The 23393-nt window shown below is 37.0% G+C and overlaps 1 protein-coding gene across 1 annotated transcript in view; it reads left to right on the top strand.

Moving 5' to 3' along the window:
• Positions 1-1977: 1977 nt before the first annotated feature.
• Positions 1978-23393, top strand: part of FBXO28 (F-box protein 28) — a 31020-nt gene continuing 9604 nt past the window's right edge. The window contains exons 1-3 of the mRNA XM_068541770.1: positions 1978-2258; positions 12055-12164; positions 15786-15924. Of these exons, the coding sequence (XP_068397871.1) occupies positions 1995-2258; positions 12055-12164; positions 15786-15924 (513 nt within the window). The 5' untranslated portion in view covers positions 1978-1994. The remainder of the gene's footprint in view (positions 2259-12054; positions 12165-15785; positions 15925-23393) is intronic.

Here is a 23393-nt window from a genome sequence, read left to right as displayed (position 1 = left end):
AAAAATACATGGCTAATTAGAATCCATAGAAACCCTCAAAACTCTTTTTAGTTAGTCTATGAGTTCACCCTTCTTTCTATATGTTACAAATCCGCTAACAAATAGGAAAAACAATGTCTGGTTTTAGTTTCCTCTTTTCATATATAAAGTCCATCTTCCTGTGGAGGTGCCACTGAATAGCTTAGCCCCCAGCATACCTCACTGCACCCAACCCAATCCTATCCTCTCAGAACCTTAACCAGGAAAGCAGATGGATAATGGGGCCAGGATAATGTACAGTGACTATATTACATTACAGTAAATTGACTTGAACATCTTTAATCCAAGGAATTCAAAAGTCCACCCATTTTCTATCTCAGCTCATCCTCATATTAACTTTGTGAAATAAAGGAAGGTAATATTATTCTCTCATTAAATATGAAACAAGAAACACACAGATCTTAACATGCGTAGGTCCATCCTGTACTAGAGATCATTATCCTGCAACGATCCTATGGTACGCTGATGGTGTAAAAACCACATTTAGAACTCAGAACTCCCAGAAGTTCAAATATCTGTTTTAGTTACAAGTATTTGTTTTGATTGGGAAACATCTCCAAAACAAGCATTGGTTTCAATAATTGAAACAAAGCAATCATTTGTTTTGAAACTTTTGTACTTCCTAAGAAGAAGGACATTCTCTTATGAGACCGCAATAAAATTATCTAAATCAGGAAACTTAATATGATTATAATATTATTATCTAACATATATTCCATATTCAAATTTTGCCAATTGTCACAGTAGTGTTCTTATTGCTCTCCTTCCTACTCCATGATCCAATCCAGGATCACCCATGCATTTAGTGATCTTGTTGCTTTAGTCTCTTTTAATCTGGTAAAATTTCATAGTCTTTGTCTTTCATGACACTAACCTTTTTTAAGATGATGGGATAGTTACCTAGATTTGTCTACCTCAAATACAGGTTATGTATTTTTTGGTAGGAATACCACATTATGTTATGTCCTTTTTAAGATATCATATCAGGAGCTGTATAATATCCGTTTCCCCCCATAACTCAGATGTTAATTTTGATCATTTGGTTGTGGTGGTGTCCACCAAATTTCACTATTGTAAACCTTTTTATTTTGTAATTGATAGGTAATTTATGGGGATTATTTTGAGACTATGTAAATATTATATTCCACATCACACCTTTACTTTCTAGTTTTAGCATCTTTTGATGATTCTTGCCTAAATCAATTTTTTATTGAGATACAATTCACGTATTATAAAATTCACTATTTGAAAGTGTACAATTCATTGGTTTTTAGTATATTCACAAATTTGTGCACCCATCACCATTACCTAATTCCAGAACATTTTCGTCACCCCAGAAAGAAACCTTTCACCCCTTAGCAGTCATTCCCCTTTCCTTTGCTCTTTCCAGCCCCTGGGAACCACTAATCTACTTTCTGCCTTTGTCGATTTGGCTATTTCAGACATTTCATATCAACGGATTCATACAATATGTGGTCCTTTGTGTCTGGCTTCTTTAATTGAACATGTATTCAAAGTTCATTCATACGGTAGTTTTAATCAATCCCTCATTCCTTTTTACCTAAATCAATTATTACTATGGTTCTTGAAAAATGATGATACTCTACATCATTCCATCGACACCTACTAGTTAACGTAATTTTTATCTCCCTTTATCAGGAAAGCACTTTAAGAAAATTGGAAGCACTTTAAGAAAATTGCACGATGAAGTTAATTTTAGACAGGGTTCCCTTGCCCTCAAGTCGTTTCCAATCTTAGAAGAAAGGGCTTACAAAGACTATCTTTCTTCTCTTCTTCCCACTTGAACAAGCAGCAATGTGTCTCTCTCCGCCTGTCATCCACGGGCTCCTCCCCCTTCTCCAGGTGCCCCTCCCCGGCGGCTCAAGAGGCGGAAGTGACGCACCGGAAGTGTCCCTCTTCCCCTTGCAGTGGGAGGAAGGAATCAAACCCCCAAGATGGCGGCGGCGTCGGAGGAGCGGATGGCTGAGGAAGGAGGCGGTGGCCACGGCGACGGCGGCTCCCCTTCGGCCATCGGCTCTACCCAGCGACTGCCCCCACCTCCCCCGCCACAGCCCCCGCAGCCGGGGTCCCAGGCTCCCCCGGCTCCGGCGCTGGCTCCGGACCAGCTGCCTCAAAACACGCTCGTGGCGCTGCCCATCGTAGCCATCGAAAACATCCTCAGCTTTATGTCCTACGACGAAATTAGCCAGCTCCGCCTGGTGAGGCCCCCACGGGACCCCCGCCGCCCTCTCCGCCGGGCCGAGGTTTGGGGAGGGCCCGAGAGGGAAAGAGCGTTCCCCGGGGAGGGAGCCGCAGCCGGCGCCAGAGCACCGAGCGCGCCCCTCCCGCCCCAAAGTCTCTGTCGGGGCCTGTCCGCGGGTCTTGTCCGGATTTTGCCCTTGCTTTGGGGCTGGGGGCGGCTGCCTGTGGGAACTTGGCCTTGGGGGACTCCGTGCCCCCCACCCGGAAGCGGGGCCGCGGCCGGGGAGGCAGCGGGAGCTGGGCTTCCCACCTCCTCCCGACCTGAATGTGGACGCCGGAGGGGTCTCGCCACCTGCCTTTTGTATATTACCTTCCAGCCCCCGGCCGGAGTTGGGGGGCCAGCACTCCGAAGTAGGCGAGATGATCCCAGCTAGATTTGGTTTGTCTGCGAGAATAACGTATTGTTCCCCCGCCCCCCACCCCCAAGTTTTCTTGTTGCAGAAAATAAAGTCGGATCGGTCGGTCCTCCCGAAAGCCGGTAGAGGTTTGGAGGAATTGGAACGTAGCCTCAACCCCAGCGCCCTAGTTGACCAGTAAAGTAGAGGCCTGAGAAGTGACTATTCCGGCTTTGCCTCACCCCTGATACTTCCCACCCACAGTGAAGCAACTTGCCCCTTGAGAAGGTTTTTTTTCTTTCCTGCAGTTCGTTTTCTAACTAGTGATTTACGCCCACCCGCCAGCTTTAGGAGAGGTTTTATACCTTAAAATCACAGTAGTTCAGTCCATGATTTATGAAAATAAATTGCCATTGGGATTTTCTTCATTCCAGAGGTTTCACTGAAGGTTTGATGAATGTCTTAGTTCAGTCAGGTATTTTGCTTCCTTTCAGTGAATTTATCTTTAAGTGGTAAGGAAATTGAAGGAGGTGGACATTTTGAAATGATTGCAGACCGAATCTGTGGTCGGGTTGTTTTTAAGAGGACAAAGACATATTGCTGAATGTGCTGTGTATAGCATTTTCTGAATAATCAATGTGCCTTATTTTAGGTTTACACCTCCAATCTAAAATTGATTATAATTGTATTTTTGAAATGAAAGTATACTTATTTTTTAAAGGAAGCTTGTAAATATTCATTCAAACTGGTGGACAGTTGGTTTTTTTTTCTTGTCAACACAGCATAGTAACCATGCCAGTCTGCAGGATGGAAAATTCTTCATTTGAAAAGTGATATTTCAAAATGATTGTCCCTTAATTTACAGGACATGTCATCCAGTTTCTTGTAGGATCTTAAATATTCCTTCAAATTTTTATAAAGGATGATGTTTGATCAGAATTCATGGTATACATTCCTGGTGTCTGGAAATTGGGCATAGCATTTGATTGAATTGAGCCTTTCAGCCAGACAATGCCTTTGTAAAGCTTGGGATGTTCACAGTTCTGTTTTGTAAGTGTTGAGGAAAACTGGGGTGGGTGGGGGGGTTTGTTCATTTGTTGGTCATTTTATTTTTTTAAAAATTAAAAACGTTTTTAAAGGGAAAACCAGCCTGTCCTAGGGGACAAAGTTAAAAACATACCCCACAATTTATTAGTAAATGACATCTCTTTCAAGTGAAATATTCAGTTGCATTCTTAATTTTTAAGCAGTTATCTATTCTAGTGTTTTAAAGATACGAATTTGTAGTTTCAAAGATTTTTTCCATAAGGAGTCCCTTACCACCCCTCCACTCCTACCCCCCAAAAAGATTCTGCTGCCAGTTTTATATCTTAAAGATGTTTTTTTTTCCTCTGTTTTAGTAATGGGGAACTATTTCTTATTCCTTTCTTAAGGTTAATGGATAATTCTTAGATTAAATGGATAATCTTTTGTAGGGATTTGGAAGGGTCTTTGGTTGTAGATTCATTGGTTTGATGTCATAAGGTACAATTCAAGTAACATGAAAGATTCTTTCTTGCCACTAGATGTCAGCATTAATTTAATCACGATCATTTAATGAAATTGGCTGCCTAGAGATAGTGCTTGTTAGGTCCTTTACATGCCTTTTCTCATTTAAGTGACCATTTATACCTAAATGCAGTTTGCCAGAAAATCAGTAGCAGCGTGTGTGCTGCTATCTGGCATATAAATTCCGTAGTTTCTTGAGTGGAGTTAGGTTGGATATAACTGGAAGAGAGTGATATTAATTAAGAACAGAATTGGTTTCCATAAAGCTAAATGTCAGCTATTCAGTGGTTGATGAGCTAGTTTATTTATTTTTCAGGTGTTTCTTTTTTTCTTCCTTCCCAATTTACTTGCCTTATTAGGACCTCAGTCATAACTATTGTTAGCACCTAAATTAGAGGACAGGTGCTTGATCCATGTACTTAACTACTCTGTATTTTCTTGAAAAGATTTGCTCTAAGTTGAAATGGCTAAAATAACATTTTTCAATTACTTGTGCAGTTTAGTTGATAATTTGCTTCCTGTTGCCATGAATTATTGAAGTTTGACTCTCCAGTTTAGTTATTTCCAAGGGAGTGTCCAAATGCCTTATTAAACTGGATTTTGTTTTGTTTTCTGCCATTGACTATTTGCTCCAAAAACGTACCTGGAACTTGGAAATCCTGGTTACATAAAAATAACTCTTTAAATATTTAACTTCTCCAATATATTTAAAATTAATTGGATGAACACAACTTTTGAAATGACAAAACATGTACTTTGAGTTGTTTTGCCAGTAAATCACACAAATTTGTGCTGATGCAGCATTAGATTGTCACCTAGGCCTCCTTGACAGGTATGGGAGTTTTTGAAACAAGTGGCACAGGTTAAGAAGTGAGGTCCTACAGCTAGTTACAGAGCAGATCAAAGTTGACTTTGAACGTATAACTGACTCATGAGTACAGTGTTCTCACTCATTGAAGAAATGAGCATGGGAGGCTTTTTACAAGTTGTCTTAGGGAATCCCCTGGTGGCCCAGTGGTTAGGACTCCCGCCTTCACTGCAGGGGGTTGGGGTTCAATCCCTGGTAGGGGAACTGAGATCCTGGAAGCTGCGTGGCACAGCCCAAAAAAAAAAAAAAAGTTGTTTTAGAGAGATCCTATCATACTTTTTCCTCTGTGATTCTAGTGGAGCTCCTATAAATTTAATGGAATCCTATTAGTGGTTCAGGACAAATTTGACTAAAAGTTAAATTCAGAAGTCCTGCTTATTATCTGGAATGAAATTTTCCCGTTGGTAACAAGGTACATAAATACATGCTTTTGTCCCAAGATATTTCTCTAGAGCACTCTATCTAGTTAAGTCTGTTACCCATTTCTGGTTCCTTTCCCATCTTTTCTTTAAATGTGTTTGAAAACTTCAGTTGTAGAGAGGGTTGATTGGTAGAAAATATGAAGGAAAATGGGAAGCCATTACTTGTTTTTTTAAGTAGGCAAGCTGTCTTCCTCCTATCTCTTGCTCTATACCAATAGTTCTCAAATTTTTTTGTCTCGGGACCCCTTTACACTCTCAAAAGTTATTGAGGACCCTAAGGGCTTACCTTTGAAAAGTCTAGAAAACACAAGAATACGCAATGCATAATTCCCTTGGCTGTCATCACATGTCATGTTATCTCTAGAAAATTCTGTATCTTGTGAGAGAATAAGCATAAAAATGGCAAATAACATCTTAGTATTATGAAAATAGCTTAGCTTCGCAAACTCTTGAAAGGATCTTGGGAATCCCAAGGGTCACACACTTTGAGGACCACTGCTCTGTATCACTGTATTATAGAAAATACACTCTCTGCGTTGCTGGGTTTTTTTTGTCCCCTACCATGTCATCATCAGGTTATTGATTTTATTAACAGGTACTTAAGTATAGGTAAGAAATTATAATATTTTGGGGACAGTTCACTCCTGCACAATCTCAAAGCAAAGGTGTTCAATCAGTAACCCTGTCCATAGTATCATCATTGAGACAGAACGTAAACACCTTCCTTGAGCATTTACAAAGCACTAGGACAACAAGTGCATAGTAGTAAATACAAGAATGTTGAGGTTAATCAGGGGAGGCTTCCTCAAGATCATGAATTCTCATCCAGTCAGAGGTAGAAGAACATTCCCAGCAAAAAAAAAGGCATGTAATTATCCTAATTGTTTTGCTCAGGCTAATATTAAAATAAATTTATATTTTCTTTCCAAGTGAATATTTAGGGAGGACACCCAGAGAATTTTTAATTTGTTGTAATTTTACCAGCAGACGATTGAGAATTAACTCTGTCTCTCTCTGTATATAGTATTGTATCTTAAACAATCCATGCCAGGTAGATAGAATTTTTTTATAAAAGATTAAAGTATTCTTATGAAAGAGGGGGCAAGTTGTATCAATATTTTTAATAGGTAAGGGAAATTAAGAGGAGTTCACTGAAAAAACAAATAGGCCTGGCTCATTCATTGTTCATTTTTTAAATGATTTTATCACCTGTCATTAACTGTTTGCCACATTTGCTTTATCTCTTTCACTTGTATGCTCATTCACCGTTAGAAAGTAAGGTGCAAATATAATGACATTCACCCCTGAATACTTCTTCTATATAATCACAATATCATCACTTCCAAGGGATTTAATATTACATTTTATATTCAGATTTCTCAGTTGTCCTCAAAATGTTTTTTTATAGCTTGGAGGGGTTGGGGAGGTAGTTAAGGTTCTTAAATCTAATAAAACATTAGACTCTTTAATCTAGAACATTCCTCCCACTTTTTCACTGTTTTCATTCTTTCATGACTTTTTGAAGAATCCAGCCCAGATGGCTTGTCAAATGTTCTACACAGCAGATTTGTCTGACTGAGAGGATTATAGGAAGATCTTGGTCTAGCTCCATCTCTAAATTTTAGTAGTGTAGTAAGAACCCCCCACTAATGTCCTTAAAATAAAGAAGTCCTACTTTCTAGACTAGTGCCAACAGTTTCTATAGCAGTGCAGTATTATTTGAGACTCTAATCAGTTGAGAATAATTAGGATAATCATTTCGATCTGTATAGCTACTGATCACTAAATTTAAAAAGATACAAATCAGAAGACCTGGATTCTTTTTTTTTCCCCACATAGTTTGGTTTTTATTGAGGTGCCGTCCTAGGCACTTCTCCAATCCTTCAAATAATCTTGTGCAGCCAATACAAAAAAATAAGGAAACTGAGAGTAATCCATATTAGATTAAAGTCCATATTAGACAGATACATATATATGTATATATATAAACAATAAGTATCTATTTGGTAGAAAACCCTGATTCTTAATTTCATTTTTTGCCCCTGAGTAGCTGGATGACCTTGGACGAGTCATATAAATTCTTAAGGCCTCAGTTTTCTCACTATAAAAAGAAAGGACGGGTTCTGGTGTCTACATCCCTTTCAGTTCAAGGGTCTAATAAGCAGCCTAATCTTTGATAATAGCTTCCTAATTAATTGGAGAAAAACATGAACTGTTCATTTGAAAACTGTAGAGCACGAAATGAGTACATAAAAATGTGATTCCATTACAGTATTTCCTTGATTCCAAGGTATAGTTTCATATTTTAACCTTTTTTTTTTTTTCCCCTCTATTTTTTTGGTCGCACCGCATGGCATGCGGGATCTTAGTTCCCCGACCAGGGATAGAACCACTGGACTGCCTGGGAAGTCCCCATTTTAACATTTTTGAAATGAGAATGCATCTTGATCAAATTGCATGTATATTATTGTGGCAGTACTTTTTTTTTCTTCCAGAAGAGCTTTTGTTAAATTGATAACATATCTTAAAGTCTTTACAGCGTCTTAAACAAAATTGAAGAAGCCCAGCATACTATATTTCAAGGCATCTAACATATCTGAGAAAGAAATGCTGGCAATTATATTGTAATATATCATATATTGGAAGACCATTCCACTGTCAAATGTACATCTTAGAATCAACTAAGATTTGATATTAGAGATTAGGTTTGACAGGAAAAGTGTGGATTTCACGGATTTATGGCGTATGTGTCTTGCATTGAGAAGGGCCATAGTGGCACAACAAATTAAAAAAGATTTCTAAATAAACACAAGTGAAGAAAAATTTTTATTACTGACAACTAAAGTTAGATAATGATAAAAAGAATAAACATGGCATTTTAAATCTTGAAGTAATTAAAAAAGAAAAAAACAAATCTGTTCTTCATACTAGAGCAGCAAGTAACAGAGGGACCAAGCTCAACGTCTTCATTGTAGACTGATTTGTTCCATTAGTTCCCTTTTGTTTTTATAGTATATATTTTCCTAATCTCTAAATACACTGATTGTTTTTGACATAGTCATCATCTTTGTATATCAGATTCTAGAATTTTATTTTTCTGTCTTGGGTAAATTGCCAAATTGCTAGGATTTTTGTTTTGTTTTAATAAATGGAAAAATGAAATTTCTTCCCTTCAGCCTTGGAAATAATTAAAATACCCCCAAATTTAGAGCTACACTTTAAATAAGATAATTTTGTTTTGCAAGTTAACATACATTGTCAGCAGTTAACATTAACCTGCTCACCTTGGGGAAAATTAGTGTACTGCTGTTTTTCAGAGGTCACTTTGCTTCCTTCTGAATCCTAAACAAAAGATAGATATATGCTCTATCGTGTCTTTGTTTTTATGCTATCGGTCAGTCAGTGCTTATAGAACATTTATGAATGGAAGAATACCACATTAAATACTGTTCTTTTCCTACAATATCAACTAATGCTTCAAATCTTTCTGGCTTTTGTGGTGCTATTCTAGTTTGTCTGTCTTTGTGACCTCCTATTTTCTAATTTTTTTTTTTTTAGTTGAAGTATAGTTGATTTACAGTATTCGTTTTAAGTGCATATTTGCTGATCTTTTTACCAGCTTTTAATTATAATGGTCAGTTGAGGCTCCATTTATAAGCCTTTATTTTCTTGTCTTTTACTTCATTTGGTATTCATCTGCAGTGGTTTCAGCTATCTTCATGTGAAATTTCCAGAACCATATCTTTAGTCTTAACATTACAGTTGCTTACAGAAAATGACCAATCAACTGTACCAATACTAGATCTCTCCCAAAATGAGTGATCTTTTTCCTTTTAAACTTACTTCTCATTACTGTCTTATTTTCCTGCTCAAAACATGAGAGATTTTATTCCTCTAAGCTTTGTCTACATATCTGATCTGTCTTCAGAAGTAGTTTGCTTGCTAATGGTTTATTCCTTCCAGGCTTTGTGCCTTTGTTCTGTCAGTATTAACTTGGCAGTTCTTGTCCCCTCTTCCTTTAAAGCCTAGTTCAAATCTTGTATCATGTGAAGTCCCTTGGTTGACCTTATCTGGTTATTTATTCATATTCTCATCCCCCAGTCAGTTGTATACTCATACTAGTCAGTACTCATTCCATTGCATTTCTGGACTATTAAGAGATACCTAAATTCTAGTATTTAGCTAGATTCAGTGCAGCAAAATTCTAGTATAATAAAATAATTTAGAAACTACCTTGGAAATTAGTACAGCAGTAATTGACCTTAATTTTTCACTTTGTAAATAAACATTTTTATTTTTCAGTTTTGAGATGTAATTGATATACAGCACTGTATAAGTTTAAGGTGTACAGAATAATGATTTGACTTTAAAAAAATTAGGAAATCATCACCACAGTGGGTTTAGTTCCAGTATTTAACTCAGAAATTATCAAAGAGGTTATAGAGTCCACAAATAGAAAAAGTATTTTTCTACAAAGTTGTGTTAGAAGGTGTCTCACATCAAGTAGTTTTAACAACGTTAACAACAATGCAACCCCCAATTTTTATTCCTCAGAGGCACTACTTTCAAGTCTTTGGGTTGTTTGTCTTCTATTTGATAATATCTGTTGACTTCCTACTACAAAAGATGAGAATTTAGCCTGCTTTATTCCCCCTCATCACACACAAAAAGACATACTCTCTTTTCCTTCCTCCAGTAACATGATAAAATTTCTTTTTTCCTCACATAAAGTTCAGTACCAGTGTTCATGGCAACATGTTTATTATGCAGGATTAGGGCACTGGTTCTCATTTGTGGTCCAGGTTTACCAGAGGGGTTCCCAAGACCCTTTCAGGGAGTCTATACAATCTAAAATATTTTCATTACTTTACTAATATATTATTTGCATTTTTCACTCTCATCCTTTAATGCAGAAGAAGCAGATATGAAAATTCACTTGTTTCTGTTAAACCACGGATCAAAGAGATTTATAAAAATGTAACTCATTAAATATTTTGTTTTAGAAACAGTTACTTATGTTAATACATATTGGGTTTTTTTTTTTTCAGTAGACACTGAACAAATGTTTATAACTTACTAGTTAGAAATAGATTCCACCATATTTTAAAATATAATTTAGAATTACTCTTAGTATCAGTACTTAAACCTTATTATGTTTTCATTTACTTTGAAATGAAAAGAACTGTTTACCTTCATACCTTTCATTTGGCATACTGGGATTTAGGGAATAGCTAGTATTTAATATTAGAGTATCAAAACCTTTATTAGCTCAACCCAGTTTACCAGAATTTTTGTCCCTATAATCTCAGGAGAAAGCAAACTTGTATCAAAAGTTTCATCAGTATTTCATTTCAAGTATTTGTCAAGCATTTGTTTTTAGGTGCTATGAGAGATAGAAGCATAAGACGGCCCTTGCCTAGTTGACTTAGCCTTGATGTAGATTTATCTGAATAATATCTCAGCGTTGCACTTTCAACAACACCTATACAGTGAGAATTAACATCCAGGTTGATGACTTTGAGTCACTGCAAAATACTCAGGAAACAAAGAACAAATGTATTCTGTGTAGTAGGTTTCATTAAGATAAAAAAGATACTGGGATATCTCAGAAATATAAGAACTAAGTATGTGAAGCAAAGTTTTCAAATTAGTGGTAAGTTAAATAAAATTTATTTAACATAATTTTTATATAGCATTTTATAATTTACCAAGTGATTTAGTGTGTGTTATTTAATCCTAATGACATCCCTATATATTAGATACTATCCATATTTTACAGATGTCTGATTCAGGCTTTCAAATAGAAGCTGACTTGCTCAAGGATGTATAATGGTTGGAGTCAAATTTAGGTGTTCTGACTTCAGATCCTGTATTTTTATTGTAAAAAGACACCATGTTTTTAAAGGATTCAAAGTAGTTAAGTTTCTGCTGTACATGTTGAAATATTTTGGAGGATATGACAGTATCTAGTATAGGCTTTGGCTATCATAATCTGTCATACTTAACCCAAATCACTAGAAGAAATAATTAAAAACTCTCATTCTGGTTATAGATCATAAAAACTTTGTGAGCGGTTAGACTCAAGTTGGAATATGTTTTTGGCCAAAGGAGAATTTTCTTATTTCAAACTATTAAAAACCTTCAAATATGTTGTTTTAATGATCATCAGGACTGTAGTCTCTGACCATAATAGCAGGGATACATCAAAACATTCAACAAATACCTAAAGTAAGACTCAGCGCTTCCACTGCAGGGGGCACGGGTTCAATCCCTGGTGGGGGAACCAAGATCCTGTAAGCCATGTCTCGCAGCCAAAAAAATTAAATATATATATATATATATTTTTTTTTTTAAGGAGTAAAGTATTCCTTGCCTACACATAATACTAATTTTTAAATGCAATATTGTAATTTACAATGAGGGATTCACCCACATATACTGATTCAAAGATTCAGATAGCAAACTGGGGAACAATACTAGCACAGAGAATTTTGAACCATCAGTTATGAGCCTAAGTTAATTGTTACCAATTTGGTTTTTACTTTTTAAAATTCTTCTTTCTCATTCTCTCTTCCCATAGGTTTGTAAAAGAATGGACTTGGTCTGCCAGAGAATGTTGAATCAGGGATTTCTAAAAGTGGAGAGGTACCATAATCTATGTCAGAAACAAGTTAAAGCACAACTCCCAAGGTACGTTATGGTTAGCATTGGCAATAATTTACAATTGGGGATTTTGTTTGTTTCTTGATTTTTGTTTGTTTGTTTGTTTTTGATCTCACTAAGGGTTTACTTGGATTAAATGGTTTCCAAGTTTTTGTAGCAAAGGGTACACAGATCACAATAAATCATTTTACTATGGTTTGTTCAACTCTCACCATATCTGTTCAACATTTTGGTTCAAACTAGGGCATTTAGGCAAGAAAATGAGATAAAAAGCATCCAGATTGAAAAGGAATAAGTAAAACTCTATTCACAGATGGTATGATCTTGTATACACATGATGTTGTAAATAAAATACATTAATTATTAGAGCTAGAAACGAGGTCAGCAGGGATCCTGGATACAAGATTAGTACACAAAAATCAATTGTATTGGGACTTCCCTGGTGGTCCAGCAGTTAAGTCTCCATGCTCCCAATGCAGAGGGCCCAGGTTCAATCCCTGGTCAGGGAACTAGGTCCCACATGCTGCAACTAAAGAAAGATCCCGTGTCCCACAACTAAGACCCAGCACAGCCAAATAAATAAATAAATAAATGTATGTATAATCCTATGCACTAGCAATAAACAATCCAAAAATGAAGTTAAGACAATTCCATTTACAATAGCATCAAAAAGAATAAAAAAACCTTAGTAATGAATATAACCAAAAAAGTATAAAACTTGTACATTAAAAACCACAAAACACTGTTAAAAGAAATTAAAGAAGACTTAAATGAACAGAAAGGCATTCTATGTTCATGGATTGGAAGATTTCATACTAAGATGGTAATACTCCTCAAATTGATATATATATTCAGTGCAACCCCTATCAAAATCCTAGCAGTCTTTTTGCAGAAATTGACACGCTGATCCTGTAATTGCTATAGAAATGCAAAAGACGCAGAATAATCAAAACAATCTTGAAAAAGAGCAAAATTGGAAGACTACCATTTCCCAGTTTCAGAACTTACTACAAAGTTACAATATCAAGAGTGTGGTGCTGGTATAAGGATAGACATACAGGGACTTCCCTGGTGGCGCAGTGGTTAAGAATCTGCCTGCTGCGCCCTGGTCTGGGAGGATCCTACGTGCCGCGGAGCAACTGAGCCTGTGTGCCGTGGCTACTGGGCCTGCGCTCTGGAGCCCGCAAGCCACAGCTGCTGAAGCCCATGAGCCTGGAGCCCATGCTTCGCAGCAGGGGAAGCCACCGCAGTGGGCCGCGCACCACAGCAAGGAGTAGCCCTTGCTCACTGCAACTGGAGAGGGCCTGTGCGCAGCAATGAAGACCCAATGCAGCCAAAAATAAATAAATAAAAATTAAAAAAAAAAAAGAATCTGCCTGCCAATGCAGGGGTCACAGGTTCGATCCCTGGACTGGGAAGATCCCACATGCTGCGGAACAGCTAAACCCGTGTGCCACAACTACTGAAGCCCATGCGCCTAGAGCCCATGCTCCACAGCAAGAGAAGCCACCACAGTGAGAAGCCTGCGCACCTCAATGAAGAGTAGCCCCCGCTCGCCACAACTAGAGAAAGCCCACATGCAGCAACGAAGACCCAACACAGCCAAAAAATTAATTAATTAATTTAAAAAAAAAGGATAGACATACAGATCAATGGAATAGAATTGAGAGTCCAGAAAGTGAACCCTTAAATTTTTAGTCAATTGATTTTCAACAAGAATGCCAAGAAAATTCAATGATAAAGGATTAGTGTTTTCAACAAGTAACGCTGGGACAAAAGAATGAAGTTGGAAACCTTTCTCAAACCATATACAAAAATTAACTGAAAATGAATTACAGGCTTAAGTGTAAATGTCAGTGCTGTATTATAAAACCTTGAGAGGAAAACATAGTCATAAACCTTCATGAACTTGCATTAGGCAGTGGTTTTTTAGATACGGCACCAAAAGCACAAGTAACAAAAGAAAAAAGTAGACAGACGAGAATTCATCAAAGTTTAAAATTTCTGTGCCTCAAAGGACACCATCCAGAAAATGAAAAGACAGCCTGCAGAATGGGAGAAGACATTTGCAGCTCATGTATCTGTTAGAGGACTTACATCCAGATGGTATTAGAAACTCTTATAACTCAACAATAAAAAGATAAATAACCCCAATTTGAAAGTGGGCAAAGGATTCGATAGAAATTTCTCCAAAGAAGATATACTAAAGGCCAAAAAGCCCATCAAAGATACTCAGCATCATTAGTCATCAGGGCATTGCAAATCAAAATAGTATGGGATACTGGTTTACACCCACTAGGATGGGTGGCTAAAATTTAAAAAGACAAATGTTGGGAAGGAGGTGGACAAATTGGAACTTTCACATGTTACTGGTGAGATTATAAAATGGTGCAGCCACTTTACAAAACAGTTTCTCAAAAAGTTAAACATAGAGTCACCAAATGACCCAGCAGTTTCACTCCTAAGTATATACTCAGGAGAAGTGAAAATATGTCTACACAAAAACTTGTACACACATATTCATAGCAGCATTGTTCATCATAGCCAGAAAGTGGAAACAACCCAAAGGTCCATCAACAGATGAATGGATAATCAAAATAATGGTATGTCCATATAATAGAATATTATTCAGCAATAAAAAGGAATGAAGAACTACTGAGACGTGCTACAACATGGATGAACCTTGAAAACTATGCCAACTGAAAGAAGACAGACACAAAACACCACATAATATTATGATTATGATTCCAATTATCTGAAGTGTCCACAATAGGCAAATCCATAGAAACCGAAAGTAAATTCGTTCTTGCCAGGGGCTGGGTAATGGGAGTGATTGATAATGGTTACAGGCTTTTTTTTTTTTTCTTTTTTTTAATATCTTTATTGGAGTGTAATTGCTTTACAATGTCTTTTTAGTTTCTGCTGTACAACAAAGTGAATCAGTTATACATATACATATGTTCCCATATCTCTTCCCTCTTGCATCTCCCTCCCTCCCACCCTCCCTATCCCACCACTCTAGGTGGTCACAAAACACCAAGCTGATCTCCCTGTGCTATGCGGTTGCTTCCCACTAGCTATCTATTTTATGTTTGGTAGTGTATATATGTCCATGCCACTCTCTCACTTTGTCACAGCTTACCCTTGGCTTTCTTTTTGTGATAATGAAAATGTTCTGAAATTGGATAGTGGTGATGGGAACACAACTGTGAATATAGTAAAAACCACTAAATTGTACCCTTTAAAAGTGAATTTTATTGTATGTGAATTATGTCTCAATAAAACTTTTTAAAAGTTTAAATGAGCTGATTTTATAGGCAAAAATATATGGTCTCTTGTCTTTATGTCCATGTGTAATTCTTTCATTAATTTCTCTAATAGCCATTAGGCTTGACAAAGCCAAAGAACAAAACCAAAAAAAACTATTTTTTTTCAAATATTTTATCAGTGAGTATTGGATTAATCCTTGGCAAGGATTTCTAAACATAGTGATTCATTTATCATTACAGTTAAACGAATTATGACCCAATTGTAGATTTCTAAATTAACGTGTAAATGTTAGACTTACATTAAGGCATTTTGTTTGGTTAACATTGTAGTCCACAGTACTTCTTTTAATGGTTGCCTTTTTTTTTTTTTTTTTGGTAGAAGAGAGTCAGAAAGGAGAAACCATTCATTAGCTCGTCATGCAGACATCCTCGCTGCTGTTGAAACAAGGCTGTCTCTCTTAAATATGACTTTCATGAAGTATGTGGACTCCAATCTCTGTTGCTTCATCCCAGGAAAGGTAAAATAGAATCCCTTACCTAGAACAGCTGGATTGCACTATGTAAACTAAATTATTATAAAGTTACAGAGTGATTTTTTAAATAATAGAATTATTTCTACTTCTTCGAATGTATTTCTATGAATGGATTTGTTAAGCTTCTGTGCAGTAACATATAAATATGTATCATTTATGTGATCTTTATATTTAAAATTATGATTTTGAAATGTACTGTAGAAGCGCTACTATTCTTTAGAAAAGCTTTTTAAGGGTTCATACTCAAGAAAAAATTTTGCACTTTTACTTTTTGTTAAGATGCCAGAGATACAGCAATGAATAGGATAGGTATTGTCCCTGTCTTCAAGATTGTTATAATTTGGGGGAGGTGGAGTAGGAAAGACACGCTGGTTTGGTTTTGTTTGAGAGATGTTTCATGAAGACAACTTACAACCTTCCAGATTTGACAAGAATAGATAATTACTGTGTAACAGTATACTCAGAGCTAAGTCATAGTGCTGTTTAACACAGAAATAAGTATATTGTGGTACATTTATTGTTACTAAGTTAATAAAGATCCCAGCATTCAACATGCTACTCATACCTTCACTAGTATTTTGCTTCTTGAATTCAGTGTAAATTCAGAATGAAATAATGTCTGTATCTTTTTATGTCAAAGAGATGGAGGTAGAATTAAAGGTCATTTTGCTACTTAGTTGATACTGGCAAAAGGTTCCCTTAACATGGTTGGAACTAATTAATACCTAGTAAAATTTGAATGTTCTCTTTTTGTTATTTCCATAGATAATTAACATTAGCAATATTTTTAATGTACTTTCTCCATTTTCAACTTTCTGTGACGTTTGTTGGGAGCCAGAGGAGTCCTGTTTCTTATTTAAAGTATACTTTGGTATAGCTCACTTTCCTCATATTAGCTACCAACGCTTCTGTACGGTACTATAAAAGGGTGACCAATTAGAAACTTCAGATTCTGATTCTTATGCCAGATTTTAACCAGGTCTGATTCATAGGCCTTAACTCTTAGGTGTTCCTGGGATGTTCACTGAACTAGAATAGGTTGTCTCCTGTAGCCTCGTAGTTTTTATTGCATATCTCATAAGGTTATGAATAGTTAAGACGCATCTCCAAGCTTCATAACCTTAGAGACAATTCAGTCAGTTGTTAACGAGAGTTGAGTAGTTTGCAGCGAAGTCCATGTGGCCTGCAAAGCCAAAGATATTTTAGTACCTGACCTTTGCAGAATGCCCATCTTTTGTTCTAATATATCAGGATCATGTGATGAGAATGATACTTACTATCTATACAAATGAAGTTAAATCCAGTTGAGTCCTGCTGGTTTTTTGGAAACCACTTGTTTTTGCTTTTAATTCTAGTACCAACTGAGGTGGTAGCAATGGAGAATGTCTTCAGCTTTCAAGCTGATGTGTATCACCCTGGGCATTTGCTCTGGACAGCTCCTTAACTGATACCTTTACCTTGCCTGCAGTGGAAAAGTCTTCCATTTTTCCTTCATAGTACCCATTTCTTCCAAAGACCTTATCCTGATTTATTTTTCTCCTACAAATCTGAACTTGACTGGAAAAACAACCCCCAGAAAACAAATAATTTTTGTTTTTATTATCACCTTGGCTTCTTCTCTTTCTTACAAGTGCCATCTATATAGCTTATACCTTGCCTAAAACAACACTGTATACTCAGATTATTACTTTTTATTTTTATGTAGCTGTTACTTTTTAGCTTAGACTAAATCTAAACTGCTAACTTACACAGTTTGCAGTATTTGGGTTGTTTTATGATTGTTCCTTTTTGAACTTCTCATCCTTAAACTTTCACATTCTGTCTTCAGAACATAAGGATGTGGCATTAATTTTCACATCCTTAAGTGAAGACATTCTATAAAATAATTTTCTTTCAGTCTAGCATATAATCTTGGTTTGGTATGTGATTTCTATAGTAATTTATTCTTGGTTTTTCCAGGATCTTGCTCCCGGGTTATACTTAAAAGTTCAGGTGCTCTTATACTTTTTTTTTTTTTAATAGTTTGGCAATTTCTTTAAATTTATTTATTTATTTTTATGTTTTTTAATTTTTTTGGCTGTGTTGGGTCTTCGTTTCTGTGTGAGGGCTTTCTCTAGTTGCGGCAAGCAGGGACCACTCTTCATCGCGGTGCGTGGGCCTCTCACTATCGCGGCCTCTCTTGTTGCGGAGCACAGGCTCCAGACGCGCAGGCTCAGTAGTTGTGGCGCACGGGCTTAGTTGCTCCGCGGCATGTGGGATCTTCTAGACCAGGGCTCAAACCCGTGTCCCCTGCATTGGCAGGCAGATTCTCAACTACTGAGCCACCAGGGAAGCCCGGTGCTCTTACACTTTGTAAGAGAACTCTTTTTGTGGTTTTGTATAGAATATATCCATTTTGTTAAAATTCAGGTCTCCAGTAGGGATTTCATCTCACAAATTACTTTTCACAAGTTACTTAAGTGAATCTGGGTAATATCCACATTAGTTTAAATTAGATTGCCTGATATGTACCAGAATTTTGGACCTTTAAACTAACAGTTGGGAAATTTTTTTTCTTTTAATTATTCTCTGAAAGAACAGTTGAATTTGTTCATAAAATTAAATGGCAGGATGAAGATAGAAGATTAAATATATGTTTACCTCTTAATTTCTCCCAGAACTCCAGTCAGTGGAGTGGAGTAAATGATCTAATTTTTAAAAGGAAAAAAAGATAAAGACCCATGAAAATGAGGTCAGAAAGTAGACAGTAGCAACAGAATTTTGGAAGCTGGAGAGTAGATGAATAAATGGTAACTGACTTAGCAGAACTGAGAAAGTTAATTCCTAAACTGGGAGTGGGGGAAGCTGGGAGGCAACCCAGTATGCACAACTGAACCTCTAGAAAATTCTAGGTTGAAAGCTCCAAGCATTTCTGAAAATGGGGCTAAAACAGGAAGGTTGGTTGAGAATCTATATTTAAGAATGATTTAAACTTATAGGTCCCCTCTCCAACTCTAAACAAGCTAGAACATTGCCCTTCTACTCAGTGAAAACCTAAGGCTTATTCACTGGAGGGGTTTAAAATGTAGTCTCTTGACAAGGAAACCGTACTAATAGCAAGGGCATTAAAAGAAAATCTATCTAAAGATTTCAGACTAGTTCGGAGTTTGCCACTATGGGCTATGGCAAGGATCAGCAAACCTTTTCTGTAAAAGGCCAGATAATAAATATTTTTGGCTTTGTGGACCACATGGTCTGTGTCATGAATACTCAACTCTGAGAAACAGCCGTGATTCTACAACATGTGGTAAATGAATGGGTGTGTGCTTGTGTTCCAATAAAAACCTTATTTACAAAAATAGGCACAGGTCAGTTAGGGCCATAGTTGCAGACTCTGGCCACTACATTGATGTTACATTCATCTTTTCTCAGAACTAAAGTTTAGATTCTTAGCTTATTCCTGTATACATTTCTCAGATCTTCTGTCTGACATATAGAAGTCAAACTTTTTATAGTAAGCTCTTGGTCAATATCAGCAGTTCACACATACTGAAAAACACATGTGAGTAGAGGCCAACTAACCATTCTGGGAGATATAATAATGAAAAAAAGACATGAATAATTTCTTCTCTTCACCATTACTAACAGCCCCAGTAACCCTTTCGTGCTTATTGAAACACAAAAGTCAGTGTTTTCACAGTGTAAATGACTATGTAAGATCATGAAGTTAGATTTCCCTGAACAAACATACAATCTACATATTATGTATTATTGGTTTGTTTTTAACGTTTTTGGTGAAGAATAACTGGTGGTGGTCACTTTCTTTATTCCTTTATTCCTTTATTCCTTTTGGGGGGTAACTTTTTGTTTTGATGCATTTTCACATTTACACAAAAATTACAAAAATATTACAAGGAATTCCCATATATCTTTTATCCACGTCAGCAGTTATTTACCTTTTGTCTCATTTGCTTTTATTCTCTCTCTGCATATGTATTTTATTTTTTTCTGAACCATTTGAAGATAAGTTGGAGCTACTGCTGTGACCCTATATTCTTAAATATTTCAGTGTATTCCCTAAGAACTAGGATATTTTGTTACTTAACCACAGTACAGATATCAAACTCAGGGAATTTAACATTGATCCAATACACTTATCTAATCAGTAATCTGTATTTAAATTTCATTTCTTATCCCAATAATAGTTTTCCTAGCTATTCTTTTTTTTTTTGGCTGCATTGGGTCTTCGTTGGTGTGTGTGGGCTTTCTCTAGTTGTGGCGAGAGGGGGCTACTCTTGGTTGCAGCGGGCAGGCTTCTCATTGCGGTGGCTTCTCTTGTTGCGGAGCACGGGCTCTAGGTGCGTGGGCTTCAGTAGTTTCAGCACACAGGCTTTAGTAGTTGTGGCACGTGGGTTCAGTAGTTGTGGCACATGGGCTCAGTAGTTGTGGCTCGTGAGCTCAGTAGTTGTGGCTTATGGGCTCTAGAGCTCAGGCTCAGTAGTTGTGGCACACAGGCTTAGTTGCTCCATGGCATGTGGGATCTTCCGGGACCAGGGATCGAACCCGTGTCCCCTGCATTGGCAGGCGGATTCCCAACCACTACGCCACCAGGGAAGTCCCCCTAACTATTCTTATTTCTGAGTCCAGAATTCAGTCTAGGATTACACATGGACTTGTTAATCCTCTTTAATGTGAAATAATTCCCTACACTTTGTGTTTCTTGAGCTTCACATGTTTGAAGGTCATAGGTCAGTTATTTTGAGGAATAAATATCCTTCAATTTGAGTTTACCTAATGCTTCCAGAATGTTGTATTTATGTTTCTTTTAAAATTGGTTTTAATGTGAAGAAATTCTTAAAAATATCTATTACTTGGAAGCATTTCCTCCTTTCACTATGCTGGTCCCCAAGTAAATATATACAGTCCATGAACCTTTAAAATGAAAAAAGAAAAATCAGTCTAATCTCATTGATTTTTTTTAGGTCCCTGCTCTTATCCCCCTATACCCCACCTTTCCCACCATCTTGGCTAACTAGGAGTTCTGATCAGCTTTTTGTGTGCTCCATTCTTTTTTTTTTTCTTTTTTTTTTTTTAAATTTATTTATTTATTCATTTATGTCCGTGCTGGGTCCCCGCCTCTGCGCAAGGGCCCCCTCCAGTCGTGGCAAACGGGGGCCACCCCCCAACGTGGCGCCTGGCCCCCCCACCATCACGGTCCCCCCCGCCGCGGAGCACAGGCTTCAGATGCCCAGGCCCAGCAATCGCGGCCCACGGGCCCAGCCGCCCCTCAGCTCGCGGTATCCCCCCAGACCAGGGCCCGAACTCGCACCCCCCGCACTGGCAGGCAGACCCCCAACCACTGCGCCACCAGGGAAGCCCTGTGTGCTCCATTCTTAAGTATAAGCAAGGAGTAGAGAATTGCCAGACTAATATGAAACACAGAATGAAACAAATGGGGAAAAATACACCTTTGAGAAAGCAATACAAGGATATAAAACTTAAAGAAACTGTGACTAATAGTCTAAGAGAAATAAGAAAATATATAGTCAAACACATGCCATATAAAGAAATATTTACAAATATGGAAGAAACAATTTTTTAAAAAAATATTTACTTATTTATTTATTTTTGGCTGTGTTGGGTCTTTGTTTCCGCGTGAGGGCTTTCTCTAGTTGCGGCAAGCGGGGGCCTCTCACCATCGCGGCCTCTCTTATTGCGGAGCACAGTCTCCAGACGCGCAGGCTCAGTAATTGTGGCTCACAGGCCCAGCTGCTCCGCAGCATGTGGGATCCTCCCAGACCAGGGCTCGAACCCGTGTCCCCTGCATTGGCAGGCAGATTCTCAACCACTGCGCCACCAGGGAAGCCCGGAAGAAACAATTTTAAGTAAAAGGCGCGGAAAGGAAAATTAAGGAAATCTCAAGTGGAACAAAAAGACAGAAAATGAGAACATATGAGGTTCAGTATTTTAATAGGAGCTTTGTTTGCTAAACCGTAGATTAAACAAGATAGAAATTCTCTCATCTATAGTAGTAGAAATACTTAAATGATATTCATAGTATGTCATTTATTACTGTGCCAATTTAAACATAAGCATGATATAGTAAACTGCATGTGTTAGAAGTATGATAGTTGTTCACATTTGGTTTCTTAACATACCTTTTTAAAACTTAAAAATATTTTCATAACTATTATTTTATTATTTCAAACTTGGGTAGGATTCGGCATGTGGCATATTATTTGAAAGGTGTACAAATAGCCATTAAAGAGTTTAGGTGACCTTCCTAAAACCTGTGATCTTTACACTGGACACAAGACTCACACATTACATTCTTGTTGCTAAAGTAATTTTCAGAAAGTGATTAAACCTACTCAGAAAATGAAATATTTTAAAAATCAGGTAAATACTATGCTTTCTTAATATGTGCCTCTAAAGCCATTGTAGCCACTGATGACTGAATGCTAGAAGCAGTTTGGTTCTAACATGCTGTGTCCTTTTTTCTTCACGTTGTCCTTTGCTTATAACTTTTGGACAGAGGAAAGAAAATATTTTTAATTTTATTGAAAACGTGGATGAGTCCATTTAACTAAAATAACCTCTATATAGTAAGCTTTGAAAACATTGTTTCCTAATGGAAGACTTGAACAAATGGAAAGAGATACCTTGCTTTCACACTATATTTAGAAGGCTGAATACAGTAAAGATAAGATTATTTCACAAATTGGTTTACAGATTTGATTTAGTATTAGTAATCCCTATGGGATAGTTTGATATGAAATTAATTCTGAAGAATCAGGGTTATGGAAGAGGATTCACTGCATAATAAATTTCTTTTAAAAACCTAGAATAAAGGCATGGTACGTAGTAGCACTACATGCATGTTGATTTCCTATGCTATCACCTGGCCATCCACATCATCCATCTCCTCAGGCCACTCCTCCTTTAGTCATGTATACCCTTCTCCTGCTCAAACTTCTCTTCCCCATTGAAGTTCTGCTTATTTCTCATTGCCAAGTCCTTCATTAGTTCTCTCAAACAGATCTTATTTCTCTCTACTTTTTTTTCACACAGCACTTTGCTTGTACGTTGAATTTACTCAGTTTGAGCTAGCCTTTGCTGTGTATGGGTCTTTCACTAAGTCATCTTGCATTGGATAAGATGTATGTTTTATTCATGCTTGAATCATTATAACAGTCATTTCTAGTCTAGCTCAAATATACTGTAAATATTCTTCTGTCTACCAGTATTTATGTACATAAACATAATATAAATAGATCCGTTAATAAAGCCGTGGATACTCTTTCAAGTATTACGTATTTTTTTTAAATTCCTCTCAATAAAAATTCTGTTAACTGTGACCTTTATATTCAAAATCTGGCCTCTAAAAATCATATTCTTGTATTGACTTTACCCCTGTGGCTTGTCCCTAAACAGTTTTATTTAGATGTGTCAATATTAAGCAATTTATGATATTT

Source organism: Eschrichtius robustus, chromosome 3 (assembly GCF_028021215.1).
Source record: "Eschrichtius robustus isolate mEscRob2 chromosome 3, mEscRob2.pri, whole genome shotgun sequence".
Lineage (NCBI taxonomy): Eukaryota > Metazoa > Chordata > Mammalia > Artiodactyla > Eschrichtiidae > Eschrichtius > Eschrichtius robustus.
This window is presented reverse-complemented; position numbering and strand designations above follow the sequence as displayed.